This window comes from Loxodonta africana, chromosome 5 (genome assembly GCF_030014295.1).
Source record: "Loxodonta africana isolate mLoxAfr1 chromosome 5, mLoxAfr1.hap2, whole genome shotgun sequence".
Taxonomy (NCBI): domain Eukaryota; kingdom Metazoa; phylum Chordata; class Mammalia; order Proboscidea; family Elephantidae; genus Loxodonta; species Loxodonta africana.
In genome coordinates this window covers 33,108,590-33,123,070 of record NC_087346.1, presented here as the reverse complement: position 1 = coordinate 33,123,070, position 14,481 = coordinate 33,108,590, and the positions used below count along the sequence as shown (strand labels likewise).

Below are 14,481 nucleotides of genomic sequence, written 5' to 3'. Positions count from 1 at the left end.
CTGTCCCTTTGGGAAGCAGGTACCCAAGCCTGTCTTCCAAGGTGCCTCTAGGCAAGTTCAAACCACCAGCCTTTTGGTTAGTAGTTTAACACTTAAACATTTGTGCCACTCAGGCACTCTAAACTTTTATGACAGGGCCCTAGAATTAGGATAAAACGAAATTGACAAGAAAGTAAATTTTAGGCTACTTACTCAGAGACAGAGCTCTGGTGGTGTAGTGGTTAAGAGATCGGTTGCTAACCATAAAGTTTGGCAGTTGAAATCCACCAGCTGCTCCTTGGAAACCCGATGGGAACAGTTCTACTCTGTCCTATGTAGGATCGCTATGAGTTGGCATCAACTTGATGGCAATGGGTTTGGTTTTTTGGTTTTTTTTACTACTCAGAGATATTCTTCTACTATAGACTTCTCTAGGATTGTAGTAGATAATTGTATTAATGAAAGGAAGTCATGATATTGATGAACTAGAAATGCAGATAAGTACAAATTTTAGTTCCACAGAATTGGCTCTATAGTACATAATGCACTGATGTAGTCCTCCTGTCAAAGCAAACCTAGAGGGGAGACTAAAGGGTATAGCTTCCCTAGACAACTTTCTGATGTTTGTCCTGCGTGTATATAGTCATTGCTAGGCCCAGCTAGGGTTTTTCTTTTATTCTGATTTCCTGTTCTCTGTCCAAGCAGAGAATGAGATTAATTTTGTAGATTTTACATTTATATAGGGTAGTACATGGAAGAGTACACAGTCTATCAGGGACGTTCCCAGACCACTGCATGTTTCTGCCCCAGGTACAAATGCTCTCCCTGAGATGACTGATTACTCATATCAGGATCAATACATCATTGTCCATACTCTTCTGGGTCATTGGCTTTGTTGCCTAGGAGAAGTTGTACTTCCTGATTAGTTGCAGACGTAGATTATCTAAAGGGGAAGTTAGATGGACAGGAGGGGGCATTTTTCTTCCCCAACAGACAACATAAGTAGTTTGAAGCCTTCTCCTGCCTTCATCCTGGCCGTATATATTATTCATGCTCAGAAGGTAGAAACACCAGAGCTAATGGAAATACCCATGAGGTCACAGAATATGACTTTATGGCAGATTTTTTTTTCTAGCTTCATATGTACTTCACTAGGTATCTGGGAGAAGCTGACTCAGGTGTACTTCCTTGCTGCATTTACCTGTAGGGATCCGTTGAATGATTTGCCTGGGAAGTGATATGAGCTAGACTGGTTTTAGCCAAATTCTACATTTACTGTTTTTCTTGTTGTAGGTTTATAATCTAGAAACACCAAATATCAGTATTATGATATCGAGAATAAAATAAATTTTCATTGGTTTATGAAGGGATTATTTAGCTGCCAAGGAATTTTGGGCATTTTATTTCATTGAATTGACCGTAAATATGTTTCTGCCTTGTTTGGGAGACATTAGAATACTACTTCTGATTTGTCATGGCGAAACTATTTTCTTTAGAGATTTAACCCTGAAATAAAGAGAAAACTGGAATACAGTTTGCAGAAATGAATGTAAATGCATTTTTTGAAATTTTGTTACTTCTTTCTAGGGTCTCCAGTTCCCCACAAGGAGGGTGGAAATAGGACAAAGGCAGTATTAATGTGCTAGTAGGGAAACCCCTCAGTCTGAATTGGGCTATGAACTGGGCAGAGAACCATATCATGCTCTTTTGTATTCCTGCTGCCTAGTGCCTGGCACACAGAAGGTGACCAATAAAAGCTTGTTTATCTGTAACTGACTTATTGATGAAATGAATATGCCTGCTGATAAGGGAAGGGCATTTGTTCCTGTTGGTAATATTAGTACTTCAAAAGGGAACAAGGTTGCAGGAATTACTTTGGAAATATATCAGGTAAACTTTACTTTTTCTTTTGAAGTGTGGATTGAAGACTATATAGATCCATGGTTCAGCATTAGGTTCTTTGGTAGTACTGGGGTTCAACTTTACCCGCTATCTTATTTTCTTAGAAGAGAAAATTTAAATGGATTTAGAGTCACAAAAGGAACCCTGATTGCACAATGGCTAATGATGCTTGGCTGCTAACCAAAAGGTCAGAGGTTTGAACCCACCAGCAACTCCATGGGGGAAAAGACCTGACAATTTGCTTCTATACAAATTTCAGCCTTGGAAATCCTATGGGGCAGTTCTACTCTATCCTATAGGGTCGCTATGAGTCGGAATCGACTCGATAGCATATAACAACAAGAACAAGAAGAGAGTCACAAAGTATGTGTTCAGTGACCATTAATTTCTATTGTCTGTGGTTATTTTTGAGATGAGGAATGCTAGGGCCTTCTTAGCTCTGGTTTTAAAATCCGTTTGTGCTCCACAATGTCTAAGCCTGAGCTGGAAGTCTCCAGAGCTAGGAACTGAATGATCTTCAGGCTTGTTCATTCACATGTTTGGCAGTTGAATACTGGCTATTGACTGAGACTTTAGCCTGGACCGTTAGCTGGAACACTTAATGTGCCTTGAATTTGCCTGTGTTGGGTACAAATACGAGTGTTCTGAATGAGAGAGCACCATGTGAAAGCTGTATCATTTTTATAACCTAGCCTTACAAGTCGTGTAGCATTACTTCTGCTATAGTTTATTGATCAGAGAAATCACAAGCCTACCCAGGTTCAAGGGCAGTGAACAGAGACAGCGCATCTTGATGGAGAGTGACAAGGTTAGGAAAACACCTGTGGGGCTGAAAATATTACTGTAGCCGTTTTTGGAAAAATATAATCTATCATATGATATAATTCCCATATCTTTTGTTTTGACTTTATAGTTTTTATGTATGATTGATCATTTTATTTCTCCCTAGGTTGCCTTTATAACTAGACTACTTACCATTCCTTGTGTCTGTTTTTTTTAAATAATATGCAGTTAAATGTGTTAATCAGTGCTGAAATCGATGAATGTTTTATTTTAAAAAATAAATTAATAGATTATCTAGAAATTTTGATTTGTATTAATGTTTTGGAGAGCAAATGGTTAAGATTTATAATAAAATAAGAGTGTAAAAGGATTAAAATGATTATATACTTCTGTTTCACAAGGAAGTGATGAATACTCAGCTTCTGGGCAATTTTTTCTAAGTTCTTTTTCCTGTATGTTATCTAATTTTTCTCTTGCCTTTAATTTTAATCAGAGGCATCTTAGTTCAGACATACAGCAAAGAAATACTTGTCGGTGAACTACTGCTATGCATCTCCTTTTAGTTCTAAGCTGTACTGTGTGATAGGAAAGTTACAGGGACATTTTATACAGGGATTTCTCAAAGGAAAATAGTTCTAAGAAATACCAAAATAGATGTGGCCCCCTTCTCAAATTTTCTAATTTTGTTTTAACTAACCCGAGGTGCTAGTTTTTCAGGTCAGGACATTATTGTCGTCTTTGCCCTGAACTGGTGCTCAATTCAGTGAGTTAGTCTTCAGAGTAGTCTGCTACTTCCCCACGCCAACAAGAGGGTGGTCTGGATAGCGAGGATATAATTTCCCTGGTATTAATGGCATTAGATTAAGTTGGCCTTGTTCTGAAATCAATGTAATGGTCATTTTGAGACTCTGCTTTGGTTTGGGATTTTCCCTGGATGAACTGGATTGAATATCAGAACAAACTGACCTTATATGCGGCTCCCTGGCCTAGGCTAGAGGCACGCAACATAGATTCTCCACGTTCCAAAATTACTGAACCTGTGGGTCATTTCTAATTAGTGCTGTGAACAGAAATGTAACTAAATGATGCTAATAGGTATTCTAGACTTGGAATTTGTTTTCCTCACCCCTCCTTAAGAATTGCAATCATTTCTTCACCATATTCTCTTTGGCAAAAAGATAACAAAGAGACCAGTGGGCACCCATTGTCTACACCACTCATATGTTTCCATTGCCGTAGTTGACATTCTTCAAATCTGTACCTGCTGCCCAGTTTTCCCTCCCAAGTTTTATATTTTCCACTGCTTTCTAGATAGTTCCACCTATACACAGAAATCTCTGAATTCAGTATGTTCAAATATGAACGCTTCACCTTCTCCCTCAAACCTGCTTCTCCTTAAGTGTTTCTTCTCTTGGTTCGTTATGTAATCTTTCCATCTCAGAAAGCTGAAAATCATTCTAGATCCATTCCTACCCCAACCACTCTCAAAGTCTCATTGGTTCTAATAAACACTCCAGTGAATCCACTCCTTATTCTCACCAGCACAACCTTGGTTTAGACCCTCATCTTGTCTCCCCTATAGGGTCGCTATGAGTCGGAATCGACTCGACAGCAGTGGTTTTTTTCTTGTCTCCCCCTGTGTCCTACTCTCTTCTCATCTCTTCTAAAACAGCTGTGATGATTTCTCCCTTCACTAATCTCACTGTTAACAACTATTTCACTTGTCTGTCCCCTACTAGTCACAGATTTTTGTTGTATTCATCTTTGTATCTCCATGGCATAGCATTGTGATTAAGACATAGAAAGTATTGCCCTTGAAGGAAGACAGCAGACAGGTAGGCTGACTGCAAAACTATTTGTTTCATCCTAGACAGGCCACATAATTTGGTAGCCAAACTTGGGTTTTAAAAATGAGATATTTCTGTAAAGTATCCAGTAGTCTGGCTGTTAGTTCAAATTCTGTGGGAAAAGGCAAAAACCCAGTTAGCTAAATGAAAAGATAAAACAATGTATTTGTTTTTTATCTTTTGTAGGACATAGAGTACTATTAGCTTTCTTGATTTATTAAAGTGAGTGTACATTGAGCTCTTACTGCATCCCACAATCCAGGAAGATAGAAAGTCTCATACATGAATACTACATAGCAATGTGACAAGTGTCACATGAGACAGCAATTCAGACAGGGGAGAACAGTGGAAGGCATCCTTTGTTGGGATTTGATGAATAGTTACCATGCAAGGAGGACATTCCAGGCACCGAAGGGCAGGCTGTATTTAGGGGACTGATGAGTAGGTAATGTGCAGGAAAGTGATGGGAAGTAAGAGTATAAAGCTAGGTATTAAAAAAAAAAAAGCCAGACCCGTTGCCATCAAGTCGATTCCGACTCATAGCAACCCTATGGGACAGAGTAGAACTGACCATAGAGTTTCCAAGCAGCAACTTGTGAATTTGAATTGCTGACCTTTTTGTTAGCAGCCATACCACTTAACCACTACGCCACCAACGAGGGTTTCCTAAAGCAAGGTTATGGCCACATTATTAGAATGTAAACCCTATGAGAAGAGGAATATTTGTTCATGAAATCTTTTACATATTCCATGTGCCCAAAACAGTGCCATATATGGTATGTAGTAGGTGCTTAATAAGTGTTTGCTGAATTACTCAAGAACTTTAAACCCCATCTAACTTGCTGAGCTATTGTTTGATAAGCGAATATTTGATAGCCATGGCAGTTTTTTTCCCAGCACCACTTTGAACATTTGGCCTGATAAACCAAAACCAAACCCACTGCCGTCGAATCAATTCTGACTCGTAGTGACCCTATAGGACAGAGTAGAACTGCCCCAAAAAGTTTCCAAGGAGCACCTAGTGGATTCAAACTGCCAACCTTTTGGTTAGCAGCCATAGCACTTAACCACTACTCTACCAGGGTTTCCTTTGGCCTACTAGCACACGATTAAAGAATCTCGTAGGCTTACAGATCTGTCTACTCTAATCAGATATGCCAAGAAAATATATGCCCCCTAGCCTCTGTATCTTTATCCTACACCCAAACCTCCCTGCTCCCCCCATTCTTGTTCTCTATTGCAAATATTCATGCTGAAATCTTTTCCATTTTTCCCAAACCTCTCTGAATTTACCTTTTGTCATACTTTGTAACAATGTGGATTTTGGACAGACATTTCTTTTCTGGTAAGATACCTAGTTTGCTTATTGAATATTTCTCCCTGCGACATCTTTCTCCTATGGAGCAACTGGTGAGTTCCAACTGCTGACCTTTTTAACCATTGCACCACCAGGGATTTTAATTGCCTTTTATAACACGAGGAAGATTTCAATGTGGATTTTGGACTGATTTTTCTTTTCTGGTGAGACAATCCAGAATTGTTTATTATTTCTTGCCTTCTTATGTTTGGTGGTTACTTTCTGTAGCTTCTCAGTACCTTGCCATTGTAATATCCGTGGGACATCCCAGCTGCGTGGAAGCAGTTTCTTGAAGGTCTTGAGAGCCTTGAAAATTAATTCTCTTCAAAGTCAAATCAGGGTTTCAAATTTTCCTTACTTCACTTAAATGGCAAAAATTAAAAGGCTTTTAAGAAAGAAAGAAAAAACAAAAGGTACTGGAGAATCTCAGTGGAAATGAATACAGCCTTCTAAGTGCTTATTTCGTCTCCTTGAATGTCCGTTGTATCAATAAACGCATCTCCTGTGGTTTTTGTTTCTGTCTTGTTTTTCTTTTTTAAATCAACCCATCACCTTGACATTGGTATCTCTTGCTTTTTTAAATCCCTTTGGATAATCTTGAATTTTCTGGAAAACTGACTAGATTTGATATTCATATAAATTTTTTTGTTACTACTTATTTATGCATTTATTTCAAAGAGCTTTAGTTTGAAGAAAATATTGTGAACGAAGTACAATGAAGGAAAAAATATCTTGAGTATAGGTTTTTTTTTTTCCCCCTCAATGTGGGTATCACTTTAGCCCATAGTCTGTGCATTGCTTTTCAGACATCCTTTCCACAGAAAATTACAGGGTAATTTGTAGTTGGCAAACACTTTTATATATTTGATCTCATTTAATCTTCATCATGTTCCTCTGAATTATTATCATCATTTTTAGAGATGGGGAAACTCAGATTAGGTGACTTGAGTAAGATCACACAGCAAATTCCGGAATTGAGGCTGGAGCCAAATCCCTTTTCAAGCAAATCAGTGAAAACAATAATTGGTACATTTTCATTTTAAATGGTAACTTTTGTATTTCCAGTGCTATTTCTTGTTTAATTAGTCTTGGTTAACATTTTTAGAAGTAGGCAAAGGTAGTTTTTTGTTTGTTTGTTTGAACACTTTATTGTTTATGTGAAAGTTTACAGAGTAAATTAATTTTCCATTCAGCAATTTATACACAGCTTGTTTCGTGACATTGGTTGCAAACCCCTGAATGTGTCAGCACTCTCCCCTCTTCGTCCCTGGATTCCCCGGGTTCCCCGTGTCCTTTTGCCCAGCTTTCCTGCCCCTACTGTCCTTTTAAACTTTCCTTTGGGGCAAATGCTGCCCTTTAGTTTTCCTATAGTTGGTTGTTCTGAGGTATACTTTCCTCACTGGTGTTACTGTTCATTTTATAGGCCTCTCTATTGTGTGACTATAATGTGATCTCTGGGGGTGATTTCAATTCCAAGTTTCAAGAATGTCTAAGGGAAAAGATCATGTTTGATGTCACAATCACTTTGTATCAAAATCCTCCCTGTTATCTTACCTACTGGATTTTGCAGGATGAATATTTTAGTTCTCTGCAATCCACCTGACCATGCGGAACATTCTTTAAAATGAGAATAGAGGCCTGCTGATTTGGTGTTGGGAACAAAAAAAGGGGGCACCAAACACCCATCCCCCTCTTCTCCCATCATCATCTCTGTAGGATTCTCACACAGTCCAGGCATTCTTTGCTTCACAGTGGATGGGCCTGACAAAGAATGTAGTGTTACTGGTTTCTCAGCAGCTCTGACCCCCTCTCAAGGCTTCCGTTCTGGGGGTAGAGAGAGGAGTAGGTTTGGGTCTCGGGCTGCCATCGGGACAAATCTGCTGCTAACCGCAGCAGCCCTGTCTGTCCCCGGAACTCAGACCTGTTGAAGACCTCCCGAGAGGTCTCTCCAGATTCTGGTGTCCTCAGAGTCAAGCCTAGTGAGGGTAGAAGTGAGCCTGCACAATCCAGTTTTTAAATAGTTATTTATTTCATTGGCTCTGAGGTGATTTTGAAAGAAAGTCACTCCTATTTCTGGGATTGGGACATGTTTTACATTGAGCACAATTGATATGAACTTTTTTTGTTTGTTTTGGGTAGGGGAGCTGAGTTTATAAAAAACGGAAAAAAGGAGTTGTCCGTGATTCTCTTCTCTAAAAGTCTCAAGATCTTGCTTTCCACTTCTTTTAGTATTTTTTTCGTGGTCCTCCATTTCTCAACCATCGTGTCAAAATATTACCTAAAATTATTAAAAATTTTCCACTTTTAGAGCAGTTACTCCCCAGTCTATCTCTGGTACATGGCTCAGCACCTGTTCCACCCCAGCTCTTGTTTCACAGCCTGGCGTCTTTACCCTGCCTCTCCCTGAAAAAGCATCCGCATGAGGGGGAATGGGGAGAGGAAGGAGGACACAATACCTCTTACTGTCTTATTCTTCCTGAGACCATATCTGGGCATTTGATGTTTAATTATTCTAGGAATAGAAAATGGCAGTACTGTACTAGAAGTCAAATGATTTTCTATCTAGGTCATGATCATGAAAAGTTAGACGCTTTAATAGATAATATTTGATTAAGCATTACTCTATGATCCATGGTTCCTTATTACCCTCCTTTTTCCCACAAAGGACTTAAGACAACTTACTTAATGACACAAGAAAATAAAATGATTATTTTTGTTCTGAGGTGGTCTTTTATATATAGTTTATAGCAAAGTGTAGGTAGGTATCTAAACTGATTAGTTGTATAGGAATGGGATGATCCATACTAAATATAGCAAGAGGAGCACCTATGACTGTTGGTAATTTCCTGCTCAAGATCTGATCCATTATTGGAATACTTTTGCTTTCATTTACATTAGGAAAATTACAGAGTTCTCCCTGGACAAAGAGCAGCAAAAACCATAGAGCCGGGCTCTGGCTTGGGGCTTGGGGCGATGGTTGAAGCCTAGGAAATACTGTGGATAAAGCCCAGACATCCATGCTTCCATTCCTGCCATGCCACCTAGTGGAGCAGTGTGCGTGCAGTGCCTAAACATGAAGAACTGGATGCCGTATCTAAATGCATATATTGAGTGATTGAATGTTTGTTTTGTGCGTATATACACAAATATTCATTAATATGTATAAGAAGTGGTACTGCCAGTAAATATCAGTTGATGTGTTAAAACAAAAAATGAGTCTTTTTTAAAAAGTATTAAATGCAAAAATAAGTACTAAAATTTCCAGAATGAAAAGTAATAAGAGAAATTGAGTCCTGCAAGTAGTAAATTGCATTATAAAGCAACAGTAAATAAAATTCTTTGACACTGATACAGGAATGGATAGGTATATCAGTGGAACAGAATAAAATTCAGAGAATACCAATTCAAATCACTGAAGAGAGGATGGAATATTCAACAAATTGTGTTGGGAGAGTTGGCTAGACATTTGGTTAAAAGTAAAGCTGGGTACGTCTCCTTCCTTCCTCCAAAATAAATTCTGGATAATGAAAGGTTAAAACATTAAAGAAGCGAAGTTATAAAACTACTAAATGAAAGTATGGGCCATTTAATAGGTAATCTTGAAGTAAGGAAGGTTTACTAAATAAGTCAATAAGCCCAGGGGACATTTAGGAAAGGATACTTTGTCCTTCTAGGGGGAAAAAAAAAGTTGAAAGAAAATTATAAAACAATAATATTTAGAATTTAAAACTAGATTCAATTCTCTTATAAGTTAAAATTAAATTGTAACATATTGACGTCACATAATAGAGTCATATACAGATTAGAGAGAAAAAAATGGAAATGATTTTAATTTGTGTTCTCTGATTACCCATGAGGAGAAGCACCTTTTCCATATTTATGCCATTAGGTTTCCTTCTGTAAGTTGGGTGTTTTCGCAGGATTTTTTTTTCCTCGTTACTTTATTTCAGATATTAATTTTTCCAGCCTATTGTTGTTTTGACTTAAGTTTCTTTCATGCTCTTGAGAAGTTTGATTATTCTGTAGTCAGATTAGTCAGTCTTTCTTTATGACTTCTGGGCTCTGTCACTTGCTGAGAAGGCTGTTCCCAACCTGACGGAAAATTGTTCTGGGTTTTCTTCAAGTACTTCTTTTTAAATCTTTTGTTTTTTATGCTAGTGAAGGGATCTAACTTCTTGTTATTTTTTTTTCCTAATTCAATATTTGAATGACTGCTTTCCCTGCTAATGAGAAATGCTGAGTTCCCATCTGCACAGCAGTTTATCTCTGGATCCTCCCTCTCCTTCATTGCTTTCTCTCTTCTTATGGTAATACCTTTGTTGTTGTCAGGTGCCTTGCAGTTGATTTCAACTCATAGTAACCCCATGTGGCAGAGAAGACCTGCCCCATAGGGTTTTGTTGGCTGGAATCTGCTCCCCTTAGAGCCATTGAGTGGATTCGAACTCCAGGCTTTTGGTTAGCATCCAGCACCTAACTGCTAGGTAATACTAAAGACTTTTAATTGCAATGGCTTGGCTCCTAACCGAAAGGTTGGTGGTTTAAGTCCATCCAGAGGTATCGTGGAAGAAAGGCCTAGTGATCTACTTCCAAAAATCAGCCATTGAAAACCCTGTAGAGCACAGTTCTACTCTGACATACCCCAGCTGAAATCAGTTACTGGGTTAGTGGTCCTGCCCTCTCGAGCGTGTTTTAATTTCTAAACGAGCCAGTTCTTTCTCTCTTGCTGTTCTTTTTTAAAATTTTCGTGGCCTTTCTGTACATTTTCCTTTCCAGATGAACTTTAGACTCAGCTTTTCAGGTTCTGTAACAGCCCTCTTGCAATGTAGGTTGGGATTGTGTTGAATTTTAGATTAATTTATAAATAATTAGCTCATAGTATCGACATTTCCTGTTGGGGCAAATCTTAGATCTCTCCATTTATTCAGGCTTTTCTATATCCTTCAGTAAAGTTTTTATCACGTAGCTCTTGCACATTTTCTGTTAGGCTTATTCGTAGATATTTATGGATTTTGTAATTTTTTTTTTCCTGATCCAGTTTTTTAGTTGATACTTGCGCAGGTGGTGAGGAGAAATTCTAAACCGCTTTTATTTTTAATAGTGTTAGGTTTCTGGAATTGGAATTATTTTGCATTGGACACATTTATTACAAAGTTTTTTTTTGAAGAGTTGTTATTAAGTCCATTTTCACTTTATAATTGATGGGATTTTAAATTCCAGAAAGCAGTGCATGTATAAAAATATATGTAGGGAAGATGCCTCCCAATACTGTAGATATGTAGACATACGTTTCGTGAAGTTTCAGTTCCAAAGTATTTGCCATGAATTCAGCGAATTCAAGATCCTTTGGCCTCTACTAACTGACTATCCCCTTGTCAACCACACACAAACCCAAACCCTTCACTGTTCACATAAACATCAGTTAATACTATTTCCAGAATTTTAGGCTGAGGATTAGAGATCTTGGGAAGGGACAGGTCCAGGATCAGCCAGGAATTTACCATCTCACTATCTCTACTCTGATGTTTCACTTCCCTCTTATAGCAACCTCTAGCTCAGGAAATAGCAGCTTGGGTATCATCTTGCGATCTCAGTCTCCCTCCTGAGCCAAGTAGAGTGTTAAGTTTTAAAAAAATTGAGTACTTTTCCAGAAACGAACCGTATGAATAATATTGTCTGCATTTCTTTCACAGCAGTTATATTCTTGTTATAGTGAATCCCAGTGGTAGGAAAAAAGCTGGAAATAATAGATTTCAGATTTCATTTTATGTCACACAGAACAAAGAACACACAACTGAAGACGTGTTTATGGCATAGAGACAGTTGAAACTCAAAAACGTTTTAAATCCTTGTAAAACAAAACCTGGACCAGGCAGTGTTTTGTTCTGTTGTACATAAGGTTGCTATGAGTTGAAACTGACTCAACGGCACCTAACCACAACAACAAAACAAAATCTAAATAACATTAAGGCCTAATGTATCTGAATGTGAACTTTTTGTAAATGGCATTGACCCTGAAAGCTTCATCTTTAGAGAATTGAGTAGTAGGTGATAAATTATTTTAAGATAAACCATAGTGTTAAAATACCTTATATACTCACCTCATTTTTCTGTGCACCATTTATATTTGTTTTAAGTACATCCAGCATTAAAATTAGTTTAAAATTAGAATTTAAAATGGGTTTGACTTGTTCCTTACTTTTAATCCACAGATGACACCTTTTAAATTTTCTGCACATGTGATATTCTATGTAAAGATGGCAGAACATAAATTAAAACCATTAATGCAAAGTTGATATAATGTCTGTTTCTTTTATATACTCATAAGCAAATAGAGTTTCCTGGAAAAAAGGTGTTTATTGACTGTAAGGGATATAAGTATCCCTCCCTCCCAAATAATTATAGCCTACCTTTCTGACTCAGTACCTAGAAGAAGGGTGTGCCTCCTTTTCATTTATCACTCTTGATCTTAGAGTGACAGGATTCACTAAGTCACTTTGGGCACAAAATGAGGTAGGATAGAGCCGGTTAATATCAGACCTCATTAAGTGATAAAAAGAAAAGAAAGAAAATTAAAGACATAAGAGAGGCCCAAAACTTTAAATCCTTAGTATTGAGCTATATGGAAATGCCATCGTGATGAAACTGAGTACTCCTAGGCTGCGAATCAGGTGACTCTAAAAAACCAAAAACAAACGAAACCCATTGCTGTTGAGTTGATTGCAACTCATAGAGACACTACAGAACAGAGTAGACCTGCCCTACAGGGTTTCCAGGGATAGGCTGGTGGATTCGAACTGCCGGCCTTTTGGTTAGCAGCTGAGCTCTTAAGCACTGCGCAGCATGGGTGACACAGTCCTGGCAGTAACTCATCCTGAAGGAGAGATCCATAGGCTGTGTGACCTGTAACTGTGATGTCGCATTCTGCACTCTGTGAATGCAGAATGGGCCCTGTCACCTGTTTTCATGACTATATTATGGCATAGGTATTGTGGATATACAACGGGTTTGTTTTTTTTTACCGTGGAATTATATGTTCTGCAAAGTGTCATGCCTTTATTAGTTTTCATGTGGGAAACTGAAGCTTGGTGGCTCAGACACAGACTTACTCAAAGGGATGACTCACCAGAAAAACAAGCTTGTGCTTACAGAATAACGAGGGTGGTGTCACTTAAAATGAACTATTGTTATTTTCAATACGAATCAACCATACTGACAAAAATTAGATAGTGCGTCTTCCTACAAAATAAATAATTCCAGCAATTTTAGAGTTGCCTCTTCTTAAAATTAGATCTGCTAACCACGGCACAGTATCTATCGGCTGTAGATACTGTTGGGAAATTTAATGTGTTTCCACACAGTGAGGGAGAACCACCACTGAGAGATCCCCAGAACCCCTGGATGTCTTACTGTACAGCACACGTGATTTCTGTTCTGTGTCTGAGAAATATGTAGTGAAATGGTAAAACTCATTAGACCTGTGGATCCTTGCAACTGTTAGTTAATTTCTTCTCTTTCTTAGTCATATACTACAGTCTGACTCTTCAGAGATGAAAATTATTAAGCATAGTCCTTGAGTTGATTCTGACCTCATGTATGTCAGAGTAGACCTGTGCTCCACAGAGTTTCTCAGTGACTAGTTTTTCAGAAGTAGATCACCAAGCCTTTCTTTCAAAGTACCTCTGGGTGGACTCAAAATGCCAGCCTTTTGGTTAACAGCCTAACTCATTAACCGTGAGTACCACACAGGGACTCAGTTAGCCCATTCCTGAAATAAACAGTTTGCCTTGGGGGAGGAGAATACTTTTTTGGCATATGTTCAAACCGTACATGAATTGTAACCTCAACAAATTTACCTCTGATCACATATGTACCAACCATCAGTTTCAATTTTTGTACTTCTGTCTGAGATCGAGTCATTAGTTTCTGAATTTTTCATTATTGTTACTTACTTAGGGATTTCTACCCTAATTTGCCAAATTAGCTATTTGCGCTCTCTCAGTTGGCTTTGTCAGATGAAATATTTTAAATACTTAAAAACAAAAGCAATGTTTTAAAGACAATAATTGTACTTCTTTATTTTCTATCATTTAAGAAAATGACCTGAAAGCTTTTTTTTTTTTAAACTGGGGTGTTGATGACACTGATTATGAATGATATTAGTTCTTCATAAAATTAACTGGCATATTTTGATTGACAGGATCTGCAAAGGTGGGTAAACGGTGCTAATGAACACGGCTTTGTCCTGGTGTCTTTCGGAGCTGGTGTCAAGTATTTGTCAGAAGACATTGCTAACAAACTGGCAGGAGCTCTGGCAAGATTGCCTCAAAAAGTGATTTGGAGGTAAGGTGATAACACAGAATGTTCCTGGGCTGGTGGTTTTTAGCACCCCTTTGTTTAGCCTGCAGGTCCCAATAAAGCACTGCACATTGATTCCCTGACTTTTCATTTTGTTTCTTCGTGTATTGAAATCTAGGGAGAAATTTATGATGAATAAAGCTTAGAAAGAAGATAGGATTAGGAACGATTTATCCTTGTGTGAGATGCATTTTAATGTTACCGTTGAATTTCTGCCCTCCCCCTTTTACCCTTCTATTATTTATTATTACTTTTTAA

The 14,481-nt window shown here is 38.1% G+C and overlaps 1 protein-coding gene across 1 annotated transcript in view; it reads left to right on the top strand.

Annotated features, from left to right (window-relative positions):
- The window catches only part of UGT8 (UDP glycosyltransferase 8), a 117,827-nt gene that overhangs the window by 79,053 nt on the left and 24,293 nt on the right, over positions 1-14,481 (top strand). The window contains exon 3 of the mRNA XM_064285414.1: positions 14,066-14,208. Within this exon, the coding sequence (XP_064141484.1) occupies positions 14,066-14,208 (143 nt within the window). The remainder of the gene's footprint in view (positions 1-14,065; positions 14,209-14,481) is intronic.